At 40.5% G+C, this 23628-nt stretch overlaps 1 protein-coding gene across 5 annotated transcripts in view; it reads right to left on the reverse strand.

Annotated features, from left to right (window-relative positions):
- Positions 1-23628, reverse strand: part of PTPRB (protein tyrosine phosphatase receptor type B) — an 88858-nt gene that overhangs the window by 17308 nt on the left and 47922 nt on the right. For 4 of the 5 annotated variants that reach the window (XM_019493618.2, XM_019493635.2, XM_019493638.2 and 1 more), the window contains 16 exons: positions 23028-23291; positions 22147-22410; positions 21065-21328; positions 16863-17132; positions 15715-15978; positions 14880-15143; positions 14095-14376; positions 12038-12316; positions 9874-10023; positions 7576-7819; positions 5521-5627; positions 4108-4207; positions 2291-2374; positions 2158-2175; positions 1968-2049; positions 708-798 (listed from right to left, as the gene is read on the reverse strand). In XM_019493618.2, coding sequence (XP_019349163.1) covers positions 708-798; positions 1968-2049; positions 2158-2175; positions 2291-2374; positions 4108-4207; positions 5521-5627; positions 7576-7819; positions 9874-10023; positions 12038-12316; positions 14095-14376; positions 14880-15143; positions 15715-15978; positions 16863-17132; positions 21065-21328; positions 22147-22410; positions 23028-23291 — 3027 coding nt within the window. The remainder of the gene's footprint in view (positions 1-707; positions 799-1967; positions 2050-2157; positions 2176-2290; positions 2375-4107; positions 4208-5520; positions 5628-7575; positions 7820-9873; positions 10024-12037; positions 12317-14094; positions 14377-14879; positions 15144-15714; positions 15979-16862; positions 17133-21064; positions 21329-22146; positions 22411-23027; positions 23292-23628) is intronic. The other variant, XM_019493628.2, reaches the window with a different exon arrangement.

The following is a 23628-nucleotide window of genomic DNA, read 5'->3' on the forward strand; positions in this document are numbered from 1 at the left end:
CTAATACCACAGCCCTTTGAAGTTGCAAGGGATGAGATCTAATGTGGGCAAACTCTTATTATCAGAAATAGGAGTTGGCTGAGACACCAGGGCTAACCCCATGCTTGCATTACAAACAGATTGTCAGGATCCTTATTTTACATTGTGTGTGAAAGCTGCTGGCTTTTGCATTATCATGTACAGTTGTGCTGAGAGCATTCTGCTGCTGTAGGTTCATTATTTACCCAGAAGGAAGAGTCTGTCACCTACTGATATCACACAAGTGAACTGTGGCCACTGAAAAAATGTTGAATTGATGGTGTCTGAATGACCAGAGTGGAAGTAGCCCTCCTGCTTTATGATGCTGAACATACAAAACAAAACACACAGGCAAAGGAGTCTACTGTTATTTCTACTACTCCTAGTATCAACCCATGACAATACAGCTGAATGGCTATAAATCTGGAGCTTTTTATTGCCAGAGTGCCCATTAGTCATTGCACCTCTGGTAAGTGAAATTGCATGAGATTGGATCTATTCTAAAAACATTCTGGGTCATAGATCATATGCAGCAAAGCACCAAGCCTTGAGTTGGCAATGGTAGTTCATCTTTTATGAGGCAAGGAGGAAAAGGATATGCTACGCTCTCCATCCCATTCTTCTTGCTGAAAAGAAGTAAAAAAATAGCTGGCTTGATGCAATATTACATAACCAAACATAAAACTTACAGGGCAATATATTATTGTATCGATTTTTCCCTCTGTTCTCTGGCAAAAGTGCTGTGTCACATGATTGGTTTCGACCCACATCTTTTAAGTCCTGTAAAAAAAATAAAATAAAATGTGCAGTGAAAATAATTAGAGGATGCTACTGCATAGAACATACCCCACATAGGTTATTCAAGGCCAAGGAAAGGAAATTATTTTTATTCAGCTGAAATTAAACAGCTAACAGCATTGGCTGGAGCCAGGAACACTACTGGCAAACACTAGTCAAGTTCTGGCACACAGCTCTGTCAATGCAACTAAGCTCTCCTGACCTTCAACGTACCCTGCTGGTTCAATGCTGGGCCCCTCAAAAGCTTGCCAGCTGGAATTGCCAGAATGAATCTGTAGCTTTGGCACTAGGACAAATGAAGGCTCAGGTGAAACTGGCATGCTTGTTTTCCCTTGTGTGTATGGGCATATGTAGATGAAACGGGGGCCCTAAATTGAAGCGGTGGGTTTTTAAAAACACTACTTCAATTTAGGGCAAAGTAAACCCCTGTGTCGTGTACACCTGCGTCTTACCTGCTTCTCCGGTGACAGGGACGGGAGGGTGAACTGCCGGTGGGCAGAGGGGTCCCTGGACTGCGGAGAGGAGATGGGGGGGGCAGGGTGGTGCTTCCCTCCACTGCAGCGGCAGCGCCCCCTCCAGGCAGCACCTGCCCACAGGCACTTGGCTCCAGTGGTCCCAGGGGGCACCGCAGCCACAGAGGGGGGAAGGACCTGGTCCCTGTGCAGCTCATTCAGGCAAGCTCCGGGGGGTGGGTGGAAATGATCAGGCTCACCAATTTTTTTTTTCTTCCCCTTCGATGGAGTCTGCTTTCCCAGGCTGCCTGAATGGGCTGCCTGCACAGCCCCTGAGCTGAATGGAGCCCAGTGCTTCACTCTGCAGCTGTAGGGCAGCAAACTGAAACTCCTTACAGGTGTTTTAGTTTGCTGCACCCCAAAGTTATCTAAGGCACATTACATCAGCAAATGTGCTACAGAGGCTGGAATTAATGTGCAATATGCCACCAACGCATGCAAACACCAACAGTATTAAAGCAGTGCAAAAGCATTTAACCCGCTTTAAAGTGTCGTGCACACATCCCTCGTTTCATCTATGCATGCCCTATAAAACCAATGAATGCTGGTCTTGGGGTGGAAAGGTTAGACCACTAACCCAGAGAAGCACTGAAGCAGTCCTTTTAGAAATGAAATGGTTTGACTAGATTTGATTCTTACCTCATACTCCTTGGACAAAAGGTAGTTGGAGTCTGCTTGGAGTTTGGTGAAGTGTGCTTCAAACTGATTTACTTTTATTGGGCTAAAGTATTGGGCAGGAGAAAAAAAAAACAGTTACTACAGAAAAGGAACAAGGATATAATTTAGTTAATTGATTTTTGTTTTTAAATAAATACTAATTTGCTTTTACCTGGAAGTTTTCCGGCTCCTAGAAATTATTTCAAAAGAAAAAGAAACACCTTGTCAGTATGTGACTGGATAGATCTTTTCATCCATGACTCCATGTTAAAACAAATCTCTTAAAAACAAAACTGTGATGTTACCCTTTTTGTCCCAAGTTTAGGTGGACAGACAACGGCCTATCCCTGCGAATGCTTGGCCTCGCTGTGGGTCGTTCATGGCTGCTGCTGCAAGATAAAGGCGGTTATTCTCATTTCTGCTTTATGGCTATGTTGAAATGTTGATGCAACTTGCCAATAACATTGTCTTACAGCAGGAAGCAAAGAGAAAAAGATAAATAGACATGTTCATTTTGCTTTCTACTTCAAAATGGATCCATGTACTTGCAGAGGTTTCCAGAGTATCTTAATCCGGTGAATATGATAGTGTGTGTGTGTGTGTGTGTGTGTACACCTTTCTAGCAATCCCTTTATTCCTAAATATGAATATATGTATATATTTAACACTTACAAAACCCTGGCCTGATTTTGCCATAAGATACAGAGACCAACCTTTTATTAGGAAGGGCATTCTATGGTAATTACTCTTTCTAATGACCCTGTGAGGTCAGTATCATCTTCATCTCCATATACAGATGGGAAAACAGGTTACTGATCTAACTCTTAGGAATGCAGGATACCTATAGGTCCTATTGACTTCAGTTTTGGGTGCGCCTACCTCCAAAAATGCTATTAGCATTATGTGGAAGATCAAAGCTAGAATCAGTGACAGTACCATGAATAGATTTTGGGAGATTTCTGGAATCCATTCCTGTGTTTGCACCACTAGACTACACTGTTTTTCTGTCTCTGATTATAAGTCAATTCCCTCAGTCTCTCTCATAAGTGAAACAAACATTTACCTATTCTACTTGCCATGGACAAGTATATTAACATTCACAGATCTATGGAATAAAGTTCATGACAAGAAAACATAACTTATTTGAATTTTTAGACAACCAAGGCGTGCAACACAGAAAACCTGCACTTTATGTAAATTAGTTTATACATACAAATGCATATGTTATCAAAAATCCATGTGGTTTCTTATGGGCAGCATTTAAAGAACTGCATTGAATTTGGACTTAAATTTATAGAAGAAGCTGCTAAAAATAATTCTGTACTGGATAAGAACCAGAGGTGGATAGAAAATGGATTTGTTATCCCTGGAAAATACTGATATTTAAAAAACAAACAAACAAAAAAACCCATCCTAATTCAGAAGAAAAATTGCTATTTGAAAATTTTCCATGAAATAGAGATTGAAAAACATTTCTAATGCATAAATTGCAGATTATTCCATATCAATGATTGGAATCATCTTGTTCCAAGAATTTAAAAAATGGTGTAAATTTATTTTTATTGTCAAGTAATACTTGACCATGTAAAAATACATTTTATATTACAAATGTCTAAACTGAATGAAACAAAACAACACATCTAAACAGTCTGAGTTTGTGAAAATGAAATATTTTGATGCTTTTGAATCAAAATGAAGTCTAAATTGATTACTTCAAAATTTTGCTATCGACCGTTTTGCTGAAATGGACATATTTCCACATGACTAATTGGAAAAAACCCTGTATTTTCCAAAAAATTTTCAGCCACCTCTATTATGAACCAAGTGCTACTGTGTCCTTCCTTGATCATGCAAATCCTATTAGCATCAATGGAAATTCTATTTCTTAATAACAGACAATACAGATGGAGCTCTTAATATAAGCCTTTTTGGTTCAATACTTCAATAGAAATATTGAACAAATGCTGGCAAAAAAGAATAATTTTGCTTTTTCTTTCCCAAATACAATTAACAACGTTTTCATTCAATTTTATAACATCCTTCTCACTGTGCCTGAGATGAAAAACCAAGCATAAATTTGATCTGACCTTTTGTAATAAGAAGTAAAAGGGAATCTACTTACCTAACTTTATGTCTGCAGACAAACAAAGCGGTCACAGCCACTAACATCACAATGAGAAACAAAACAGCACTTACACCTTCAACAACTCCAAACATGGGCTCTAAAAGAGACAAAGAAATTCACTGTATCCAAATGAAATGTCACCATCATCAACTAAAGGCAAAGAAACAAATGGAAAGGAACTTAAAGTCTGTGTGTATGTGTGTGCACATACACACATGTATACACATGTATATGTGTGCGCACACACATACATGCATGCTCATTTGGAAAGACCAGGCTTTGACCTTAATTATTTATTTTCTCCACATCCTGCACTGTACATTATGTGGGCAAGAAACAGACAGGAAGGGAATAAAGCATTCTATGGGAGCTCTATAGAATCATGGAGAAAGAAACACAGCCAAATTTTCTGTTCATTTAAAGCACTCTTGATATTCACTTTAATGAACAACTGCATATCCCTTTATTCTCCTCAGAACTCATCAAGCTTCAATGGTTCTTTGGAGTTTGAAATTGAGTCTACCATAGTCTATTGATCTAGCCATACTCTGCAGCATTCTTTGACACTGGTTTCACTGGGCAACAAAATCCAATTCATTTTCACATCCAAAAAGTAACTCTTGGCTGGATTAATGCTGCTTAAGGCTCAGTCAATGTTTGGAGAGCATACTGGAGGTACTATAGTGTCATGTATTGTTTGTATTGCTGCAGTAAAGGGTCACAGCCCTGCTGTTTTTTCAGGTTGTAAAAATGAATTTTAATTTAACAATCCTTGCCCAGAACGTTTCTAATCTAAGGTCCCATTTTCCCATCATCGGAGAAGAGGAACCAAGAGTAAGTCTCCTGATTCTGCACTGAAAGGCCCTAGCATAAATTAGAGTTGTGAAGATCAGGTCTATCTTCTGTTAATGACATACAGATACCATATGGTCTTAAATCAGTAAAAGGTCAGCAGAGTTTTGATACACCTACCTCCTACATGCCCTCCCCTGAGATTTCTTGATCCCCTCTACACACGGAAAGTTCTGTTAGCCATTTCTGGCCAAATTTTGTTAAGTTTTTGTTACTTGAATGGCAGAGAGCAGACCAGAGGTTCTAGCTCTATTATTTTTATGTGAATAGGTCCTGTGCAATTAATTCACTCCTTGGTCCTACCAATTTCAAGTTAGTGCCTACAATAGGAAGTTTTGTATTTCAGAAGGAAAAAATCATAGATGGAAGGGGAAGGGTCAAGCTATAGTTTGACCAACAGCTCTTTATACTAATTGTTAATTGGAGGTGCCATTAATGCCGAAGAAATGCACTTCAACAAAGCCCTCCACCCCAGACTTAGCACTGTCCATTCTAACACCAATGGATACGATATCCACATGCCTGGTACAGCAAACAGAGAATGAGAGAGAAACTAACCTGATTCTGTAGTGATTGGTAAAGAGAAAAAGGTATCTGAAAAGAGCGGTTCAGAGAATTCCTTCAGGTCTTCACTAAAGAGTTGGGTGAAAGCTCGTATGCTGATCCTGGGAAAATGGAAGGTTTATATTTAAACTTCATTGGACACTAGACTCAAGAGAGCAGAAAACTAAAAGTTAACACAGAAATAGCAGAATGACACAACAGGCCTCCTTGACAATATTTGCTACAACACGTCTTCTAACTATTGTTACAGTAATACACTTTTTAAAATTCAGCTTTAGCTTCTGTGAAGCCACTTATACAAGGACTTCACTACCTTCTGCTTGGTAGCACATGGAAAACATGAACAAAAAAATTTGGTCCTATTGAAAAAGAGGAAGAAGCATTTGTAAGTGCTAAACCATAGGAAGACTAATATATGGTGAAGTGTTTTATGTACATCAGCTACCACTGAACAGGAAACAGGAAACCTACAAAAATGCAGACTTCAGCTGGCCAGTGGGTAAGGTAGTTGCCCTAAATAATACCATGCAGGTACTTTGAGTTAGGGGCATGTCAGCATCACAGTCGATGGACTGACTTCAGTGTCATGTGGACAGAGCAGAACTTGCTTTACATCAGCAAGCTGGTCATAATAAAACTGAAAAGTCTGTAACATTCCATTCAAATTCCCTTTTTAATTCCCTGCAACATTTTTTCATAAGAGTATTCCTAGAAAACAAACTCAAAAGGGCCTCAAATGAAATTACAGCAAATTTATTTAAAGACTCAAATGAATGATTGCAAATAATTGATTTCTCCATTCATGAAGCTACAGAAATTCTGCGGCTTTGGTGATGTAGGACAAAAGGCCCCCCCTACAGAGGCCACATAGCAGAAATTCTTACTCAAGGGCTGTGTCTACACAAGATGCTGACTGTGCAGTTGTTACTGTGCAGTCGTGCCGAGGAACAGCTTTTTCGTGATGATGTCTGCGCAGTAGCTCATGACTACTGTGCAGTAGCATTGCGTCATTCCTCCTACCATACAGTGCTACTGTGGAGTAGTCACGGACTACTGCACAATCAGCATCTTGTGTAGACTTGTATTCTAAGGATTAGTGGGACCAACTTTCCTTATACCCATTTAGTATGTGTTTGAAAGGTACTTTAAATTAATTAAAATTGCCCAATTGCTCCATGAAGTTTTAGTAGCCCACATTTTGGAGCTAAGCTTGATTGAATAGTGGAGATGAAAGCTACAGTTTCTACACAAACAGGGATGGGATTTCAGTTCATCTTAAATACAAATATTTATCATCATTTCAATTAAATTAGACAGGATTTAACTGAACCTTACTATTTCAGTCTGAAATATCCCTACCTTTTAGTTGAAGCTTAGGCCTTGATATTGGGCCAAATCTTACTGTTTGAGGTGACTTCAGAGTCATTGGATTCAGTGGTTGGAGTTTCTCTCAGTACAGAGGACTCATAAGGAGGTGTACAAGGGCACTAACAGTAGCAGCTCAAGAGCCTGGCTGAGGCTGAAGTTTCCCTGTGCCTTAGGGAACCTATACTGCCAAAAGGACTCCCTGAGTCTGTTGGCAGCTGCTACAAGTTAAAACAACCTTCAGGATGCTCTAAACTGTACCGTAGGATTGGGCCATTGTAATAGGTTTGCATAAACAGCGAACATAAAGACATTGCATCCTCTGCCACCACTATTACTGTACCCAATGATCCTTTGACTTAGCTGCTGATCTGGTTCCATTTGACTTTCTATGGAGAAATTAGCAACTATAGGAGAGTTCCCAATCAGAGAATGAAAGATAAAAAATCTTGTCATTGCACTGAGTTTTACACATAATGAACTACAGCATTTATGGGCTGGTGAGGGAAATGTTTATGAGATGGGGCAGAGACAAAGCTTTTATAAATTACACAGTAAAACAGAGGACACCATATAACACAGGTTATTAATCTACAGTAGCTGAAGTACATCAGGCACTGAGATACCACAGTGCTTAATAATACAATACATCTCTTGAAGCACAATTACTACAAGAAATCTAACCTATAGGCAGTCCGAGGCTTCAGTGGCCCATCACAGAATTTCTGCTGATCTGGATCACATTTTCCTCCTAGACTTTCCATCTCAGCTCCAAGCTTAATGTCAAAGCTCTTATAGTTGTTGTCAGGGTTTTCAGCACATTTGCTTGCAAAATAGTTTGTTTGGTAGATGCGAATGGAATCATTGTGCTTGTACTCCAAATAGGAAGGTAGCGGGTGATGCTGATCTGGCTTCTGTTCTGCGTTGTCTACAAAGAGAAGGTGAAAAAAAAAAGCTGTATACAGCATGGGAGAGAGGGCTTACATATGCCATAGGCCTCATTATGTTAGTAGTGTATGGTTTTAAAAGACCAAGACATTCAAAGCTATATTCAACATTTGACAAACTTCAGGGATAGGAGTCTCAAACCTAGAGTTCAAAAAACTTGTAAGTGAAGACATAAGCCTCACAGATACTCAGTCAAAGCATATTGATTTAGACTGAAAGTAGGATCTGCTCTTCTACATTTAGGAGGCTGGATGGTCTAGTAGTTAGGGTACCCATGGTCTGTCAAGATATCTAGGTTCTGCTCCCAGACTGGCTATTAATTTGCTGGAAAGCTTAGATTGCTCATCTGCCAAACAGAGATATGAAGTCTTACATTCCTTTCTAAAGCACTTTGATTTTAATGGAAAAAACACAATTTATGAACTGTTGATGATAACTGTAGTGGTCATTAGTAGTTGTGGTACCATCAGCACTTACAGCTAGGCAGGTCACCTGCATCCCATGGCATAGCTGATTTTGGTAAAGAGCAAATTCCTCCAGACAGGATTATGATATTTGATATTATGCATATCAAAAATGAACTGGCATTCTGGCTTAAGAACTTCCAATCTGTTGCTGAAGACTGCCAGAATTTCTGGCAGGAAAAGCAATCTAGTGTAGACAAAGTCTCAGCAGACTTGTCTACACATGCTTTTATAGGTGCCTAAACTTAATGTGCATTTGCCTAATGCACATTAAGGCAATTTAGGTGCGTGTCTACATGTGCACACGCTACGGCTCATTAATGCAGTGTGCAGACCGACTTTGAAATAAAGTTAGTTCCAAGTCAGTCGACATACACAGCATTAATGTGCCTTATTGCATCTACATGTGTGTTAAGACGCTTTAGCTATTCACACCTAAATTTAATACCTACCTTTGCAAGTATCAAATTTAGGTGCAAATAGCTTAAAATCACCATTTTAAAAGCACATTAAGGGCATGCACTTGTATACCTGTTCCCTTAATGTGCCTTAAAAATGGCTAATGCACCTCAAATTGGCATGTATAGATGTGCCCAGGGTGTTGAAAGCACTGTATCTCCTACTTGAAACAATACTGCATGCTTGTCTATAGGGAGATTTGCTTGTGGTTGTTGCCTTGCCTGCCAAAGTGACTAGATAGTTTCAGGTCATTTTGATACAACTCCCCGGCACAGAGTACCAGTAAAGCCTGATGCTGGGAGCTGGTTGCGGGAATCTCTCTGTTACATATGTCTGGATCCTGTCATCTGCTATGTTCTACAATCAGTGCAATAGGAAGTGATTCTTGTGCTCTGAAATGAAACTTTTTAAAATTACTTTTACAATCTTAATGTCAAAGACTTAACTTTGCCAGGCATTGTATGTACAGGCAGTCCCTGCCCCAAACAAGACAGATATAAGCTGGGACGCAGCAGTAGTATTTTTAACGTTTAAATGGAAACTAAAGAGAATTGAAATGATTTGCCCAGGGTGACAAAAAAAGTTTGTAGCAATGCCAAGAACCCCAATCTCCTGAGTCTCAAGCCAATGCTTTAACTATAAAGCTATTCTGTTATATATATAGCTGTATATCTTCCTTTTGAGAAAAAGTGTCTACATGCATTATATGGTCTGATCTACAGTGGTAAGTGTAAGAAGAATTTGCTTTACTAGGTAAACAGCAACTGAATTAGGTTATCTTTTTTTTTTTCTAAAGTAGCTTTTTGTGAAGCCTTGAAGGCAATACAGATTGAAGGCAAAATGCTCGGACATGCTTCAGGTTATCATCTAAAGTGTTTAAGAAACAGATCTTCTCAGTATGGAAACTCCCAAGACACACTTGGCCATATCTTAGAGAATGAAGTATAACTATATTTCTATCTGTATTGGGACCTGGAACCAGGACCTTTAAGCACAGGACTCCACTACTGAAGCAAGATTTCTTAGATTCAAACACCTTTTATGATGGCTGTTACTGATCTAATGCTAACATGGGCTACACTAGCAATTCCATTTATTCATGAACACGTACCATCAGCCTCCCTCACAACCACAGTAAAGTACTTTACAGCTCCATTGGTGTCACTGAACCAGCTGCAGTTGAATGTAAAGTTGATGGAGGATTTGGTAATCAGCACATCCTTTTTGTTCACTCGGATATGTGGCGGTGGAGGAGGGGGGCCTGGGAAAAAAAAAGAAAGGGGAAGGGAGGGAATAAAGTACATCATCTATGTGTTTTCAACTATGTAAAACAGTAAGTGAGATGCAAATCTCAACAAACTCAACCAGTTGGCCCTAAAGTCTCCTATTTTATGCTCTTTGTAATCATGGAGTGTAGCCCTCTCCAGCAGAGAAGCTGCCAAAGCTCCATGAAACAGACCAGCATTATGTTAAACACAGCGACAGTGGCAGCACTTAAGTAGGAAGAGGAGCTGACTGAGACTCTCTTAAAGACTCATTAAATCTATGCAACCTTAAACGAGATACTAGAATGGCATTTGCCAAGATGTGTCCAATCCAGGTACCTGGAGGTCATTTTGTACATGTAATGCAGAAAGGACTTTATAGGCCCTTCCTGTGCCTACTGGTTCAGCAAATAATGTTTGAGGAACAACAGTGAACCGATCACACAGAACACTGAGTTCAACTCTCATAAGAGATTTACAGTGCAGCTTCCATAGGAAATAGCAATTTGTATCATCCCTATATCCAAAGAGGCTATGAATTTAACAGAGACACAGCAGAAATTAAATGGAAAAGAAAGAGCAGTGGTGCAGGCCCCCAAAGAACATATCCAGCATAGAGGAACTGCAGTAAACTATGCCATCTTCAATTCTATAATGGTATCCATGAAAAATAGTAATGGCTGAACTTTAAAAGTTACAGCTTGGATAATAAACCAAAAATTCAGTTAAGTGTTTGAAGATTAGCCAAACTTTTTGGATCGAGAAAACCGAGCTGGAATTCTTGGTAGGGAAGGCTTTTTTCAGGGGATTCAGAGTCCTGCCTCTACAGTCAGTCAGCATCTAGGATTGCAGCGAGGTTCAGAAATTGAAAAAATAATGGAAAACAGTTGAGCCTTCAGAGAAGTTCTGGTCCAGATTCTGACAACTTTTCAGGTTAATTTTGATTTCATTTCTTGTAGCATCCCTCGTATTAGATAAGAGAGGAAACTTGAATGCAGTTAATGTGAAGGGTTGGTTTTTTGTTTTCTGGCCTTTTGTAGTATTCCTTTGCTCAGTGTTTCCCAGATTAAATGCATCCTATGCTGCCTGGTGTCAATACAGAGTCTCCCTGTAAAGCATGCAGTCATGGGGAGCATCATCATACACAAGGCACTGGGGCATGCTGTCATTTCCTGCCCATCTTCCTGAGAATGGGAGGAGTCATGGCACAGCCATTTCCATCCCACCTGCCATAAGTGACACGTATCGGGGGTGCATGCCCTCCCCTGACAGTGGTGGTGGTGCCTGTGGGAGCTCGCCAGCTCTGGCCCCGCCGCTGATGCTGATGGTGGCACCTGAAGGAGCTTGCCAGCTCTGGCCCTGCTGCTGGTGGCAGCACCTGAGGGTGACCCCCCAGACTTGGGAGGCACCAGTTGCTCATGCCTATAGGAGGAGGAATAATGGAGTCTAACAGGGTCCTGAACTTGCCCCAGGTGATCACATTCCTGAGAGGAATAATGAAAAAGCCTGAAAAAGAACCAGTGACAATCTAGTGCCCTTTCTTTGTCTCCAGGTAGTCTCCTACCCTGGCTCTGAGCATTGCTTTGTATAAGGGGCGAGAGCAAGTGAGGGAAGCAAAGCAGCAATACAGAGAGTAAGAAAGGGGGGAAGCAAAAGAAGACAGTTGTGAGCCACACACTGTGCCTTAGCTGACATGTTATAATTGTGAATCCTCCTTCTACGGCTGTTTTCACTACATGAGCCAAACTAACTAGTTTTGCACTGAGATATATTCAGTGAAAAAATGTCTTTAAGAAATTAATTTCTAGTTAAAACTTCAGATAGTCTTGTGCAATGTGCAGCTAAACACAGAGGTTCCACGATCTGGCCACATATTTCAATGCCTGGTGTTGCATATTGAAGATTTGAAGGTTGGAAAGTCTACTATTGACTAACCAATGGGAACAGATGATTCATCCTTTCCACCTTCACCTTCCCCATATTTAAATTATGCGTATACAAAGGACTTACGATCTATCATAGTGATAGTGCTGTCTTCAACTACTTCACTGGTCATGTCTGAAGAATGTACTCTGATGGACACCATGTATCTCTTGTGGGGTACTAGTGTCATGATGTTAAACAAAGATTTCTCTTTCTCTATCCTTTTGGAAAAAGCAATTTCCCCAGTATCCATTTTTTTACATTCAATGTTATATCCATCAAAGTCAGAGTCAGGAGGAGCCCAGGAACATGCTATGGCAGTAGAGGTCTGTGGTCGACAATGCAGGTTTTGTATCTTGTCTGGTTCTAAGATGGAGGAGAAGTTGGTAAGTTGAAGTTCAATGGAGAAGAAGACCCGATTAATATATTTCATACTTGCTTTGTGGACTTCATTCTTAGTACTCCAAATTGGTAGTCTGATTAAAGCAGGGGACTCAGAATCAGAAACCCTGCCTTCCCCCATAAGAATGATACGTGATTGTCATTTAAATTCATTTTGGCTCAATCTATCCATCCAGAACTGCAGTTAGTGCCTTTGACTTCTTAGGGTTTGTGAAACTTTAGTAATTAATAATAAAAGCAATCCCCACCCCCCTGCCTTCATGTAGTCTCATGAAAACTACAACAGGTATGTAGTGTACAACTATGATACTTTTGAGAAGGTTTGCAGGCTACATCTAGTTACAAAGAAAAAATAATTATTCAGTATAATTGAAATGAATACCTTTTGCAACCTTTTCTACCTTACAGTAGAAAAACAGTGTTTTTCAAAAGTGACTACTGATTTTGGGTGCCAATTTCTGACGCCCTAAAGATTAACTTACAGTTGCAAAGTATAATTTAAGAGCTACTTTGCAAACACTTATAAGAGTTCTGAAATGTAAGACCCCTACAATACCCTCGAGCATAAAGGAAAAAAAAAACTGATCAGAACAAACTTCTGTAGAAAGAAAGAGACAAATGTTTTGTAGTATTTTTCTCCTAGAATTTGGTCTGAACTTAGTAGGGGTGTGCAAAGCAGGCCTTACTCAATTCAGATTTGGCCTGAATCAAGGACAGTGATTCGATCCGTTGATTTGGATCAGTCCCTGATTTGATTTGGTCGAATCCTAATCTGAAGATTCAATGCTGATTCGGCAAACCAGAGATTTGGACACAGGCACAGCTTTAAAAGTTTTTTCTACATGCCTTGAGGTAGCAGCACATTTCACGATCGCTGCAGTGCTGAGGTGCATGGAGCATCCCCCAGGAGCATGGGGGCACTCCCCAGCGTGCTTGGCAGCGAACCCAGAAGTGGACTGGAAGTACTTGTGGTCCACTTCCGGGTCTGCCGGGAAGCGCACTAGGGCGCCCCCCCCCCCCCCCCCCGCGTACCTCCCCAGCTCAGCAATCAGCCATGGGGAGACCCCGGGTGCCCCCCCCAGACTCAGAAGGCACCAGTCACTGAACCAGGGGGGTGCGGGCCCCCCCCCCGGGCGCACTCCCTGGAGGACCCAGCAGTGCAATGGAAGTGCTTCTGGTCCACTTCAGGATCTGCCCCCCCGTGGACCCTCCATGCACCCCAGCATCACAGCACTCAAGAGCCATCTGCTACCTAGAGGTATGTAGAAAAACATTTAAAGCTGCGTCTGTCCAAATCTCTGAGTATCTCCAAATCGATTTGGAGGGTTCCAGTTCGATTCAGAGAGCCTAAAGGGTCCTCTGATTTGATTCGGAGAATTGGCCACCAAATCGAGCCAAATCTCCACCGAATTGAATCAGGGACCGAAGCTTCGCACAGCCCTAGAACTTAGTCATGAATTTCCACTCACCCATAGCATGAGTTGTTACTAAGGGAAATCATAGATGTGTGAATCACAGCTGCTTAACTTTTCCACAATTCTTCTCATCCACCCTCTAGCCCTATCCTTTTCCTTGGATGGCCCATTTTTATAACCCATCACAGAAGGGATACTTTAAGAATTAAAGTCCATCTCAGAGATACGGGTCAGCTACGGAGTTTGGATCCTGAGATGCAGGTTGAGTCCATCATGATATTTCTGCACAATCACAATGGAAGAGTGTTGAACAAAATGGGTACCTACTTGTCCTCACAGTTCCAGACACTGTTTGACTATATGTCTTCCAACTGTTACCACTGATAGTCCTAACACTGAACTTATAGAGCCTCCCTGGTCGAAGTCCATACACAATACGCCCCTTTGATTTGCTGCTGCTGTAAGGGTTGAATACTGTGAGATGATCTTTTGGGGACCACTGCAACTCAAAGTCATCATAATCTGTCCAATCTGAAGGGCCCATCCAAGTGATCGACAGGGAGGTGTTTGCAACATCAGCAAATGATACAGCATTAGGAGGGCTGGGTGCTAGACCGGGGAAAAAGAAAAAATGGTTCACATGACATTTGTATAAAGAATGAGTTGCAGGTGACAAGATACTCATTACCTTCTACATTCTTTAGCCTCTGTAACATAACATCAATAAAAAACAGGACTCCAAACAAGCCAGCTGGACTCTGATTTATTTAACGCCATTGGTGGTGGCAGCGTCAGCGGCCGGGTGGGGGGGGGGGAGGAGGCCGGCTGGACACAGAGCCACAGCCGTGCCTGGCTCTGTGCGGCTGCTGCTGTGTCTGGCTCCACGGGGCCCCGCAAAGCGTGGGGCCCGGGGTGGTCACCTTGATTTGCACCCCCCCCCCCCTCGCAGGGGTGGCCCTGGTAACATCATTTACAAGCATCTCATGTGTACTCTTTGACGCCTTTAATAATCCACATAATAAAAATGTTATCTTGGAATAAATCTACCATGTATCATTGAACATGTAACACATGATAGTTGAGAGAGAAAAAAGCCTTATGTGGTTCTTTACCTGTTCTTCCCCCGGCATTTGCTGTATTAGTCAGTTCACCGCTGTGGGTTACTACAACCAAGGTGTATTTTCTGCCAGGAACCAGACCTTGGAAATGCCACTCTCTCAGGTCTTTTCTCTGCCATGTTTCCTTCTGTGTGCCATTTGGGTTATAAAGATTTAGTTCATAAAAATCGACATCTCCTGGTGCTGGGCCCCAGGTGAACCAAAGACTGTCCGTCATGTTTCTGTTAGATGCTTTGAGATTAACAACTGAGGCTGGAACTGAAAAGGACAATGTATATTACGATGTGATGAACATGCACAAGTCTGCAGTGTGGGATTCATATTCTGGGTGCATGCTAGTAGTGGGAGACTGGCACAGGTTCCCTGGACAGCAATGCTAGCTTTTTGAATGCCAGCAGAACTCTGATACTTGATAATGGCTACACAGTTAGTGAGCTACAGTAGGTGCTTACCCTGAAAAACTTCCACTCCTATTTTCTCTTTACTTTTACCCCTCACAGTTTGCTCCCATATTAAGTCTTGTCATTAACAAATATTTTAAGCTCTTTTGGGGCAGGGAATTGCATTATAACTGTATGCCTATACTGTACCTAGCACAACATAGATATCTTTGTATAATACAGCTAATATAATGTGACTATATTATTCATTTTTCACATCAGGTGTTCCATAATTTAGAATTCAGGTTCTTTTCAGATGTATAAAGATAGAGTGGGTACTGTTAGCAGTTTTGCTAGTCTAGCACAAGATTTCAGGCTCTTAGATTAGCTCATTAGTGTCCTTAATGAACATCTCATTGAAGATGGATCATCTTGTTGGATGCTTTTACCTGTTCTTCCAAAGATAGATGACTCATTAGTAAGGTCTCCACTGCGGGTAACAATCACCATTCTGTACATCCTGCCTTGCTGCAAGTTCGGGAAAGAACACTTCTCAAGGCTCTGGTCCCCTGAAATTCTGTGCTGAAGGGATTTGTCTGGATTGTACAGAAAGATATCATATGTGTCTAATTCTCCCTCGGAAGCAGTCCAGCTGAAGGACAGGCGTCCAGTGGTACTTTCTGTGATCTTCAAATTTGTGACAGCTGCTGGAACTGGAAACAGAAATAAATATAAAAGAAAAAGTCAGCATGTCTAGTCATTAACTAAATCTAAGTGAAATAAAAACTTTTTGCTAAAAGTATCTGTTAAACCAAAATTATTACAAATTTAAACTCCCCAAAACAAGAAAATTCAGAGGCAAAGTGAAAATACTGTCATTTATAGTTAGCAATAATGACTTATGCATATATAATATGCATATTACAAGGAATCCTGGTTTTCTCTGATTTTAAAAAAATCCCCAATTTTTGGTTAAAAAAAAGTAACCCCAAATCCACATTTTTCTGTGATTTAAATGAAACACCACTAATATATATATATATATATATATATTAGTGTTGTTTCATTTTAATAATGGGAAATGTGGATTTGGGGTTACTTTTTTTGACCAAAAATTGGGGATTTTTTTAAATCAGAGAAAACCAGTATCCTTACATATTACACATTGGGTCTAATTCTCCAGTCTATACTCAGGCAAAACTTCCCACTTACTTCCATAATGAAGAGCTGCCTTAGTGAAGACTGCAAGGTCTGGCCCAAAGTTCAGAGGTGCTTGAAATACATACACATTGAACACTGGGCTAAGAATTCAAAGTGAATTCAAGGCTAGATAACAGAAAGAATCCAGGTACTTTTATAATAACTATGCTGAGAGTGGCACTCATTAGCATTCTGCTTTAATATACAATGCACCATGACCTGGAAACTCCATCAATTTTTACAAAAAATCACACTCGTATATTAAATCAGACATAATGCACAGATATCAAGGGATTGGTTTACAGTTTTTTTTTTTATGACAGCAAATAAGGATGATTCATACATTTATATCATATCTAATTGCAGATACCATAATAATGCTGAAATGTTTTATTACCTGTTTGGCCAACAGTGTCTGTTCTTCTACTGAACAGCCCACCACTGACTGTCAAAACTTGTATTTTGTACTTCTTGCCTGGAACTAAGTCTTCAAACTTGTGTTGTTTAGCAGTAGCTGGCTCTGATTTGTTGCTCAGTATGGTCCCTTGCTCATTTAAGAGAAGAATATCATATCTTTCAGCCACACCACCAGCACTCTGCCAAGTTACTAATAAGGAATGACTGCTGTAGGCATGATTGGCAGATAATTCCTGGACAGAGGCTGGAACTAGGAAGAACAATTAAAGAAAGGGCATTAGGAGGCTAACTATATCACTTACTACATATCTGTGCGTTAATTAACCATTAAAAATATTTGCGTATGTCTGCACAGGCACATGGATGCAGCGTGTGTGTATCAAAAATGCATTCAGATGAAGTTAAACCTAAGAGCGTTCATCAGCAATTTAGGGTAAAATGCTTTACAACCGAGTTGTCCAACTTCTCTGTGACTGGGCGCGGCATCCTGCACCAGCCATATGCTGCAAGGGAGAGACCCCCACCCCTAACATCTCACAGTGTGACTCTGGGAGATGCAACTGAAGGCCACATGTACTTCACAGTTTGTGAGTTGGATTCCCCTTCATTACAGGGTTCCTGTAAGCATCCCAAAACAAAAATTAACACATTCAAGAAATTCAGAGGGAAGGTTAAGCTCAAAAAAAAGGTAAGAATGTTAATGCATGCAAATACTTAATTAGCATTTTCAGACAACCTTAACTCTGTCCTTTAGTAAACTTATACAAAAACTCTATTATTAAGGCATTTTAGAGCTCATTATGGTCCCAGATAACATTAAACTGATTTTCAAAGACTAATTTTTCTTGCATTTTCTCTTTGTGATCAATTGAAAATAAATATGCCTAAATTAGAGACCCCAAGGGAGGGGCCTAAAAATTACAGCTGCTTTCATAAAACTGGCTAAAATGACCTGATGTGGCTGGCACACAGTTTAACTAATGGCATGGGCATTCAAGGTACAGCACTTTTTTAAAAAATCATGAGAATATTGCACTGAAAAGGCAGCATATGGCAGACTCAACCAAACATGAACAATTAAGTCCTTGTTTCTAGAGATTCTGGTTGCTTGCCCCCTTTTCATACTTTATACATCATGCTACCACACCACTAGTAAAGTTTATTGTTTTGGCCATCTCTGTTCATTATGTCTGATTTAATTTAAATCTGGAGAGAGTGTCCAGGGTGAAAGTCAATGATGGAAGGCTAGCTAACCCATTTAAGTTTTACTGCTCTGTTAAATACAATACAGCTTTCTCTCTGCTGACACCTATAAAAATGTGGGGATTGCTACTACAATTTTTTCCACTCCTTTTTCTCCAGCAGTGTAAAAGGGAATAGAAAACATCTGCCTCTCCAGTACTTTGAACTTGTCTTGAACTGGAGAATCCCTAGAAATCAGAGAACCAAGTTCTATGACATCCTCCTATGGCTCCTTGTATCTGTAGAAGTAGGTTGAACTACGTTATCTTTGCTTGGAAGACAAACCCTTTGGGGACTGTTGCCAACTGGTGTGGAAAACAACCACCTAGCCCAGGCATCTTTAACCTGCCCTAGGATGGAGTTTGGGCAAAAAAAAAAAAGTGTCAGAGAACTATTATAATCTGTTCTCTGAAGAGATACTTCCATCACTGTTTCAAGGAGCACAAACTTGCAAAGCAAAGTATGTGGATCATAACTGCCACTGACCTAACATAAATTAATTGCTTGTTTAAACAAACATATGTGAGAAATAATATCAGATAGTATTTACATTTAAATATGGGCACAAGGTCCTGACTGTGCTGCCATTAGCTCTTTTCTGCCATCTTGTTGTGGCTGTAGTTGTATATGGCTAAGGCATTTATAATCTATTCCTCAGACGTAGGTTACAGTCTTCTTTCCTCAGGCATGAAAAGTAAGTATAGCACAATAAGGTAAAGATGAAGAGAACAGGTGAGAGGAGTAGGAGGGCAAGGTTCCAGACTTCATGGCACTTGAGCAGCAGAAAAAAGAATGCAAAGGAAGGATTATTAAAAAAAAATTAGAAGATAATTTCTATAGGGAATAGGGAGAAATGTCTGAATAATAATCACAGTTTTCAAAGGAAGGTATGAAAGCATTAATAAAGAAACAAAGAAACAACAAAAGTCATTGAGGTAATATGGAAGACAGGCAAATATGAGGGGGAAAAAGTGTTTTAGCCAAGAGCAACTCCACCCAAAAATTCTAATTTCAAAGAAAGTCAAGTTCTCAAAAAAAAAAAAAAAAAAAAAGGAAGAAGATTTAAATCAACTGAACTGCACTGTGTATTGCCCTAGATATTGGATCTAAATATAACTTAGCAGGCCCCAAATGGGCAATGGGCTCTGCTAGCATGTAGCTTAGGATCCTCCTCAAACATGAGGGGATACATTAACAGATCCCAAGATACAGTTTGGGCTGCAGGGTACAATCTTGTGAACATGTACTCAGATACAGTTGCTCATATCAAAGGGACTATTCACATGAGTGATATTGCTAACATGGATATATAAACAACCTACAAGAAGTAAGGCCTGGTTTGGTAATATATTTTCCTGAACCAGCAATATAGTGGAGAGAGATGTTAGGTATTAGGAATAGTCTTCCTGAACATTTTTGTGGCCAAAAGTTTATCTAACATCTCTACAGTTAGTAAAATAAAATACACTACCAATCAAAATTTGCTTCTTGCATATTTCTTAGACCACCATAGCTATAGCACTCCCACCCTGGTAAAAACAATTTACCACAGGGTAAAAGAAGTGGGGATTTGCTGTGTATCAGCTGGCACACAGTAACTCCCTGCATGCATGATTCCACAGTAAGGAGAAGATACATCATGGTAACTTAGCCCTTAATGAAAGTAGAGTCTGAACCACAGAGTAAAAGAGAACACATATGCAACTAAGAAGTAGACATGAGATAAAGCCCTGTCCCTTTTATCCTGTGGGAAATCATTATGTCCATTCCCTTAGGGTCTGGGGGATGAAACCCTCAAATTCTGGGCAACTCTGCAGCACCAAGCCAATATCATGTCCCAGTTAGCATGCCTCACTTTCACAGGCTCCACACTGAGGACCCCATGTATATGTTATACACGTCACACTAAAGGTGTGATTAACCAGTTAATCACACCTTAAGTTGTGGCCCAGCTACACATTCAACCAATTAATGGCGTGATAAGTAAGTTATTCAACAAAAAATTTGTAATAACTTTGCAGCTTGTTCTTATCACACCATTAATTGAACATGTGGCTAAATGCTCCCACCCATGGCTGGGAATCCCATCAGTTGAGGAGCTCCCAGCCATAGGGTTGTGCCACCAGCTGTCAGCTCTGCAGCTGACAAGACTTGCACTGGCAGCAGCATTGCCGGCATTGCTCCCCACTGTGGACCTCACCAGTTGTTGGGCTCAGAGTGGGGAGAATGCTGCCTCCTGTGAGCCTCATCAGATGCAGGGCTTATGCGGGGAGGACGGGGGGGGACACGATACAGCAAAGAGAACACTGCCCTGTCTGCAAGCCTCATCAGCTGTGGGGCTTGCAATGGGAGCAGCATGGGGAATGCTGTCTCCGCTGCATGTCTTATCAGCTGCAGGGAGAGCACAGGAATGCAATCCTGGGCTCCCCTTACACTGGCAATAAGGCATGATTGGATCTGATGCTGGATCCCACAATCATTCCTCCTGCTATGCACATGTGGCATAGCAGGAAGCGTGACTGTGTGGATTGCACATCAGATCCTATCATGCCTTTACCTGAATGTGTAGAGGACCTAGGAGTGTACAAGTGAAACCACCCTGGGGTCACCTCCAGCTGCTGCTCTCTAGCACATTGGGGATCAGAGTCCTGAAAGCAGCTGCAGAAGGACACTACAGAGCCACCTGATCAGCATATATCTAGGTATGGAGCACTTGTCTTTGGCAGCAGTTGGTAAGGTGAGATACAGGTCATCTCTCCTGGGACATATTACTGCTGCAGTGGAGAGTTACGTCTTGTGATACAGAGACATCTTCTCTCATCTGAGTCGCCCCATACTTTTGAAAATTAGGTGAATAAAAAAGTACTGACATCTAATAAAATAGTAAATCTCATGGGCAAGCTTTATACATTTTTGGTCATTATCCATGAAGAAACATACTTGTTCTCCCAAAAGCTGCTAAATTGTTGTGCAAAGTGCCGCTGTTAGACTGCACCACAACTTGGTACTGCTCCCCTGCTTCCAACTTGTGAAATATGTGCTCGTAGACATGCTTTGAGACAGTCTGGGAATCAAGCTGATGGGTTTGCTGAAATAACATCACTGTGTAGGAATCAACATCCCCTGCTCCGGGAGTCCAGTTGACTTTTAGGCTGTTTGTCATCCCACTGGGGGAAATGTGAATGTTTTTGACTGCACTTGGAACTGGAATAAAAAGAAACACAGAGAAATCAGTCAGAAATGTTTCATTCCATTGAACGATTTCACTTGGTATTATTTCTGTCGTTGCAGCAAATGACATTCTAAAGTTTAGATCAAGAATGACTACAACAAGAAAAAGGACTCTTGCCTCATGATGACACATGCTTACACACAGGCATAATGTGACTCATGTGAGCAGTCCAGTTTCCCATAACAGTAAAGATACAGATGTGTATGAGTGTTTGTAATATGGTTCCTTAAAAATATACAACACTCTCTCTCCCTCCCTCTCTCTCTTTTTGTATTTGGAAATCAAACACCACATGTTTCCAAGGAAAATGATAAAGAAAACAAAAGAATATTGAATCTCTGCATTCTGCAAATATTACTAAATAATACTATACAAACATATTCCCTCTGAGAATATCAAAGCTTTTTGCAGACATTAACACATGAAGCCTCTCGAAACCTGTATAATAAACATATTGTACAGGTGGGTAAATTGAGGCATTGAGAATTTAAATTATCAAGCAAGGTCACCAAGCAAATCAGGAGTAAAAACAGGCATAAAAGAAACTCATCTGCTCCCAAAATCAACTAAGCAACTATCCTCAAACATTCACATGTTAATGCTTTTGACATTTATTTATTAACGTAAGGTCATGTTAGCAGAAATGTCAATATTACAGCTGGTTTCACTGTGTAATAAGGCTCAAGCAATTTGGGACCCAGCCTGGATTTTCTGAACTTCCAGTTCTTTTCTCTGGTCATTGAATGAAAAAGCCATAAGGCAGGTTTTAATTGTTGCATTTTTTTCTTACTTGTCAGTCCTTCTATGAAAGTAGAACACTGTGCATTGCCACTAATTGTCGAGACAAAAATTTTGTATAGGCGTCCCGGGGTGAGAGCCATGAACTGATACTCCTCAATGGTGTTTCCAAGCAAAATGGGTGGGAAGACCTTCATGTCATTGAAGAGCAGCTGAATCTCATACTTATCAACATCCCCCTCAGCCTTTGACCAGGTAACTTGCAGATCTTCTGTGCTTCTGTTACTAAGAGACAGACTCTTTACTGACTCTGGCACTGAGAAGACAATAGAAAAGAGGCTCAGATAAAAATCTCAGTGATCATTATTCTGATTACAGTTCTGAAATACTACTCCTGGTGTGAACTCTCTCAAACAAACTTTTAGTGAAAGCCATGGATTATATTTAAGGCACATGTTCTGTGGGGCAGGGACTATATGTTTATATAACAACTAGCACAGAGAGATCCAGGTACCTCAGCTATTATATTATTAATATAATAATAAAGGTATAATATGCAAGGAAATTTTATTAATAATGCAAATATAGATGATCCTTCCTGTATCTTCAATGGGTCACATGAAAAAGTGTTTTAAGTGAGTGATGCTTCGCATGGCCTGTCATAGCTTTTCAAACATAAATAATGGATTAGCCTTGTACACCATTACAGAATCTTCATTTCAAAGGTTTCAAAACCCAAAACAAACATCTAGTTTTCCTTTCTTTGATTTAAACATTCATTGTAACCTAATTACTTCCTGTTTGTACAGTGACACCCATTTGTAGAGTCAAGCTGTCATGGTTAGCTATTAACATATCATTCACCTTTTTCCTGTGTATTGTAAATACAAATGTCTCCCTCCAATTAGAACTCTCTCCCAGGTATTTACTTACTTGTTCTTCCATACACCCTTTCCATAGTCTCATATTTTCCACTCTTTGTGCTAACAGTGATGCTGTACTGCCTCCCTGGGACCAGTTTACTGAACACACATTCATTTGCATCTTTGGGGACACTTTTTGTTTGGATGAAGTCATTGTTGTTCTTGATGATCACTTCATAATTATCAAAATCTCCAGTGGCATGTAGCCAGGACACTTTTAAATAGTCACTTCTTGCTGAATTGCTGACAGCAATTCCTTGAACACTGGAAGGTACTGGAAGAAAGAAAATAAATCATTAGGGATACAAAACAGCATCTAGTGTAACACAGAACACCCTAAAAAGGCTAGACAATCACTATGCTGGATTAGGGTAATCTGAAACAGATCCTTCAGAGGAAGATGCAATAAATCCCTACACATCAGGAAGTTATGGCCTTGACTGTCCACTGAGAAAGTTTCTTCTTAAACTCTATTAGAGGTTAGGTTATGCCATTTAGCATGAAGGTCCAAGAGGAGATGGGGGAAAGGGTGGGTTAATTCTTGTTAACACCATCTGTTCTTATTAGCCATATACAAGGGCAACATTGTTGCTGAACCCTACTGAAGTCTT

This window comes from Alligator mississippiensis, chromosome 4 (genome assembly GCF_030867095.1).
Source record: "Alligator mississippiensis isolate rAllMis1 chromosome 4, rAllMis1, whole genome shotgun sequence".
NCBI classification, from domain to species: Eukaryota; Metazoa; Chordata; order Crocodylia; family Alligatoridae; genus Alligator; species Alligator mississippiensis.